Genomic DNA, 5,958 nt, shown 5'->3' on the forward strand with positions numbered 1-5,958 from the left:
AAATACTTTTAAAGTGAAGAGGCTTTCCACTTCCTCAAGATAACGTGTTAATCTTTCATGCTTCTAGGAGAAAAAGTACAAGAAAAGCAAGACTTCCTCGTTGCTTTCTCTTGAAAAAGCAATAGCCGATGAATGTGTTGGAGCGCTCTCGCCGTGACAGAATTAGGGATCTTCAGTATGACCTGGCGTAGTGGTTGAAGCGTCTAGCCCTAGCTCCTTATTGGGGTGCCACAGCTTCTCCCCCCAAGCGTCGGCTTTTAGCCACTTTAATCCGCAAAAGTACTGCCCGGTCTTCAAGCGTAAACTAAGGCAAGAGTCTGGTGCGGTGTGTGAGACGTGTAAGTTCAGGGCATCAGGGAATCCCCAACGCGCGTACCGTAATAGAAGAGGGCGCGGTTCCTCACCTAACCCACAATGCTCAGCTTGCCTTTCCGGAAACAAGGACTGTCACCTCGACAATGCCTTCATCCTGGCGGAAGCGTCTTGCCCATACTCTGATTAGAAGTGACGAAGCGAGGTATTGTGGGACTCTGTCCGTCTTCCAGTACGCATGTGTCAGCTGGTCTCTCTCGGCTTTTGGAGCCACGTTCGGGCGGTGGCGGCGACGCGAGAAGCACGTCAACGAAACCAGCCAATCCCCTGCGCGCGCAAGCGCAGTGGCTCGGCAGCACCGGAAGCGCAGGGGGATGGGGCAGTGGTGACGCGATTCTGTCCGCGTTGGAGGGGCTGGGCCGCGGCTGAAGTCGCCGCGGCCGCCGCGTGACGTGGCACAGCCAAAGCCTAAAGGCTAGAGCCGGAGCTGCCGCGCCAGTCGCCTAGCAGGTCCTCTACCGGCTAATTCCTGTCCCGGAGCTTCCTCGGCACAGCTGCCAGCGAGACGTTCCAGCCTCCCTGTTTCTTCCTCCGCTTTCTCTTCTTTCTTGTTTAGTTTGCTGGGAGCGCGAAAGGAGAAAGCACGGGGCCGCCCCAAACGCCTTTTGCTTCTGCCCATCGCAAGTGCCACTACCGCTATGGGCCTCACTATCTCCTCCCTTTTTTCCCGCCTCTTTGGCAAGAAGCAGATGCGCATTTTGATGGGTGAGTGAGGGTCTGCGAGTCGAGACGGGACCCTGGAAAGGCAGGGTCTCCCCAATTGCGGTGGCCTCTGGGCCTGTTTTTCCCTCCGCCAGCCATGGTGGGGGAGGGGCGCTGGGTCGGGGGTCGGTAGAAATTCTTAAGGGGGAACAATGGAGCGGAGGGTGAGCGATCGCCCCAGATCGGTCGCCCGGCGAGACAAGGACAGGGCTTCGGTCAGGGCTTCTTGCTGGACTTGGCTTTTTCTCCTCGATCTTATTGAAAGCTGGGCAACATTGGGCAGAGATGTGGGGAAAGCCAACTCTAGGAATCAGACACTTGGCTAGGCCCTCCCTGGGGGTGCGATCTGCATACCTTCTTGCCCGGGTGTGGACAGCGGTCAGGAGCGAGGCAGAGCAACTCCAGCCTTTTCCTTCCCCCCTCTGCGCTTCGTGTACAGGCCCTGCACACTGCATTGGTATGTGAGCCAGCGGCCACCCGGAGCCCAGAGCCGCCCGGGGCAGGAAGTGCGGTGGCCAGGGAGCACCTAAGGTTTCCGAAGCGTCCGGAGTCCTTAAGCGCTCCCTTTGCTTAACTTTGCCGTGCGCTGGTTTCCTTTTCAAGTTTTCCCCTCCTTGTTCATCGCATTCTCTGAAAATCGCTTATCTTTTGTCTATTTCTTTGGCTGTTTAAAAAAACTTTAAATGTATTTGGTTTATTCTCCTAGGTTTTCAAACTTGTTTTTAGCTGGCCTAAGGTCTAATGCAAAAGAATTTTAGAAACATTTTTTTTAAAAACCTGATAAATTTTCAGTAACTGAACTGAACATCATGACGCTGAATTTTAGGGTAGCCTTGTTAGATAGTAACTACAGTGTTGTTGGTTTTTTGAATTTCTTTTTAGATAATTGACTTTTTAAAAGCTACTTTTTAGGGGGCGGGTTTTTGCTCAGCTGAGGGAGAAGGGCTGTCAGTTGGCTGATACAAGCAACCGCACCCGGTTACTATGAGCATTCTACATTACAGCTGAGCTCCATGGACTAGAATAACGCTGAAAGAAGCCCTTCTCGCTTTGAACGTTGAAACTTGTTGGTTCATTAGCTTGTTTTCTACCGGAGGAGGTTTTATTTTCTTTTTTTTGGAGACGGAATTTTGCTCTTGTCGCCCAGGCTAGAGTGCAGAGGCGCAATCTTGGCTCACTGCAACCTCCACCTGCTGGCTTCAAGCGATTCTTCTGCCTCAGCCTCCCAAGTAGCTGGATTACAGGCATGCGCCAGCAGGCCCGGCTAATGTTTTGTATTGTTAGTAGAGATGGGGGTTTCACCATGTTGGCCAGACTGGTCTCGAACTCCTGACCTCAGGTGATCCGCCCGCCTCAACCTCCCAAAGTGCTGGGATTACAGGCATGAGCCACCACGCCCGGATGGAGGTTTTATTTTCGAGCTGTTCTACCACTGAAAGTTTTCAAACACAAGCTTCTGTAGTATTTCAAGGTATAGGAAGAGTACAAGTATTTACATTGGCTCATGTTTAATTTCCTCTTAATTCAGCTTATTTACAATTTATAAAACAATTGTTTATGATTCATTCATAAAGATAAATAAAAGTATTTTCTCTTTGAAAGTTTCTTAGATTTCCTTTGTCAAGAGGACAGAATTATTTTAGGAAAGCAAGCACATTTAAGTTTTAAGTGGCTGAAAGTTGGCAGTCTGAAAAAGGATCTGAAGTTAATGGGTGGACTTTGGACTGTGATAAATGTATTTCCAGCCTGTTCCTTTTTTTTTTTCTTTGACGGAGTTTCCCTCTTGTTACCCAGGCTGGAGTGCAATGGCGCGATCTCGGCTCACCGCAACCTCCGCCTCCCGGGTTCAGGCAATTCTCCTGCCTCAGCCTCCTGAGTAGCTGGGATTACAGGCACGCGCCACCATGCCCAGCTAATTTTTTGTATTTTTAGTAGAGACGGGGTTTCACCGTGTTGACCAGGATGGTCTCGATCTCATGACCTCCTGATGCACCCGCCTCGGCTTCCCAAAGTGCTGGGATTACAGGCGTGAGCCATCGCGCCCGGCCCCAGCCTGTTCCTTAAAGAGATTTACCAATACGTGGTTGTGTTCCAGAACATGTAGTATATTGGTCTTTTTACTTAAGATTTATTGTAAATAAATTGCTGTTTTTCATTTCCTTAGTCTTTTGTGACTGATGAAAGTATCAGAGGGGCAAGGAAGATACAAGTATGCTACCAGCATTTTCCTATATTTTCTATATTGGGAGGCATTTCCCACCACCCCCAAAAATGATTGGAAGAAAATGGGAGAGAAAAAATATTTAACTTTCTGCTGTGCGGAGGAGTGAAGTAATGATTTAGGAGTTATTGGTTTTGAATGTTTTATTACTCAAGCATGCCATTCTTTTGCACTTTAATTTTGACATAATCAGTTTTCCTTGACTAAAAACACTTTAGTCACAAGATCAACATTAATGGTAACTCATCAAAGGAAGTATCAACACAAGGGAGATATGTGCATGAACAGGGAAAAAGGTGGTTTGGAAGTTTGATAATTTTTAACATTTTTCTGTCTGGCTTTATGAGTCGCAGCAAAAATAATAGATCACTTTTAAAGTGTCTGCCCCATTCAGCTGTTGGAATTTATCAGTTAATGTTTTACCTTAGTGTGCTGCTTTTTTCTTTATAAAGCTCAGATAAGATTTATGTGTTCCTGAGTCACTGTTTTTTTCAGACTTTACCATTTTAAAGTATAAGGAGATAGCAGTTACCTGATGTGTCAGTTTGCCAACCTAGTATGGAGAAGTTTTAAATTTAATTCCTATACCTGCTGTTCTCCCGAAAGTTCAAGTAACTTTAAATGATATTGGAAGTTAGCTTGTAGTTAACTGTAATTAAAAATAAAAAGCCAACACAGCGTATCAAAGTTAATATCATCTGAACTATTGGTTGACAGAAATTATATAGTAGTTATTTGTAAGGGGAAGTTACGAGAGTAATGATGCTGCCCGAGTTAGAAAGCTATAGCTTCTGGCCAGATAGGGCGGCTTACGCCTATAATCCCTGCACTTTGGGAGGCCAAGATGGGAGGATTGCTTTGAGGCCAGGAGTTTGGGACCAGCCTAGTCAACATAGCAAGACCCCATCTCTATTAAAAAAAAAATAAAAATAAAGCAATAGCGTCTGTATTTCATTTATTTATTTATTTAGAGATTGAGTTTTGCTCTTGTTGCCCAGGCTGGAGTGCAGTGGCATGATCTAGGCTCACTGCAACCTCCGCCTCCCTAGTAGCTGGGATTACAAGTGCCCACCACCAAGCCCGGCTAATTTTTGTATTTTTAATAGAGACGGGGTTCCACTATGTTGGCCAGGCTAGTCTCAAACTCCTGACCTCAGGTGGTCCAACTGCCTTGGCCTCCCAAAGTGCTGGGAATACAGGCAGCGCCATCACGTCTGGCCAGCTTCTGTAGAGTGTGTGTGTGCGTGTGTGTGTGTGTATTTTTAAATATTTATATATACATTTATTTTAAATAATAATGTTTTTATTCTCTTGAGTAGCTGAGACAACAAGGACACACCACCATGCCTGGCTAATTTTTGAAATTTTTTGTAGTGACAAGGTCTCACTATCTTGCCTATTCTTGGGCTAAAGCGATCCTTCCACCTTGGACTCACAAAGGGCTGGGGTTACAGGAGTGGGCCACTTGGCTTCATTGTCCTATTTTAAGTTTGGTTTCTATATCTTGATCCATGATAAGATGTAATATTGTAATATTGCTAAATGAATCCTTAAATTATGTATGTATCCAAAAATACTAATGTGTTCTGCAGAGGAATTATTAATTCTGATCTCTTTACTTTGAACTTCCCAGTTCTTGCCTGTTGAAAAGGTGAAAAACGGTTACTTTTTAAAAGTTTGCTGATACCACTGTAGTGCAGTATGCTGGTATAGTTCTGTATGGTCTTGTGTGTGACTGGTTTTGAGGGCCTAGAGAGGTTCAGGAGAAAGACCCTGTGTTTGTCACTTTAAAAAATATTACCAAGCTAAAGAATGGTGTTTTATATTTGTTTCTTAGCATATTTTGTAAATTTTTTATTTTTTTTTCCTGATTGTAAAAGTGGTATATGTTCCATCTGTTGCATTTAGAAAACAGGTAAAAGAATAAAGTGATAATTACCTATCTGTAATTTCACTGTTCTGTCATATTTACTCTCAGCCTTATTTTCGTTTTTATTTTTATTTTTCGAGACAGGGTTTTGCTCTGTCACCCAGCCTCTGGGGCACATACAGGTGGCATGATGATAGCTCACTGTAGCCTTGAACTCCTGGGCTCAGGCGATCCCTCCTGCCTTAGACACTGGAGTAGCTAGGACTAGAGGCACCACTACACCCTGCTAATTTTTAAATTATTTTTTAGAGAATGGGGGGTCTTGCTCTGTTGCCCAGATGATCTTGAACTCCTGGGTTCAAGAGATCCTCCTTCCTCGACCTCCCAAAGTGCTGGGATTACAGGTGTATACCACCACATCTGATACACTCCTAGCCTTTTAAGAGGAAGTTTTTGTTCCTCTAAAATAGTTGTGATATTTAGTTTTGTGTCCTCTCTTTTTGATTTAGCTTATTGCAGGCATTGTCTCAGTTTATTGGTTGAACATATAAAAAAAAAATTAGCAGGGCATAGTGGCATTTCTAGTCCTAGCCTTTAAAACAACAGGCTTTTCTGATTAGTTATGTGACTATAGGAAACAGAAAAGGCAAAAATCCTTAGTTTCATGATACTAGTTGATAGGTACAACCATCCTTAGGTGCACCCTTTTGCATTATTATAATAATGCAATAGGCTGTCAGAAACTTTGATAATTTTCTGCTAATTAACTCACTGATAAAATGTAGATGTTTCT

The 5,958-nt window shown here is 44.6% G+C and overlaps 1 protein-coding gene across 1 annotated transcript in view; it reads left to right on the forward strand.

The window, feature by feature from the left end:
• The first annotated feature begins 275 nt into the window (after window positions 1–275).
• Window positions 276–5,958, forward strand: part of ARF4 (ADP ribosylation factor 4) — a 24,203-nt gene continuing 18,520 nt past the window's right edge. Inside the window, exon 1 of the mRNA XM_037738116.1 lies at window positions 276–1,077. Within this exon, the coding sequence (XP_037594044.1) occupies window positions 1,011–1,077 (67 nt within the window). The 5' untranslated portion in view covers window positions 276–1,010. The remainder of the gene's footprint in view (window positions 1,078–5,958) is intronic.

The sequence above is a fragment of the Cebus imitator genome, unplaced genomic scaffold (assembly GCF_001604975.1).
Source record: "Cebus imitator isolate Cc_AM_T3 unplaced genomic scaffold, Cebus_imitator-1.0 Scaffold48, whole genome shotgun sequence".
Taxonomy (NCBI): domain Eukaryota; kingdom Metazoa; phylum Chordata; class Mammalia; order Primates; family Cebidae; genus Cebus; species Cebus imitator.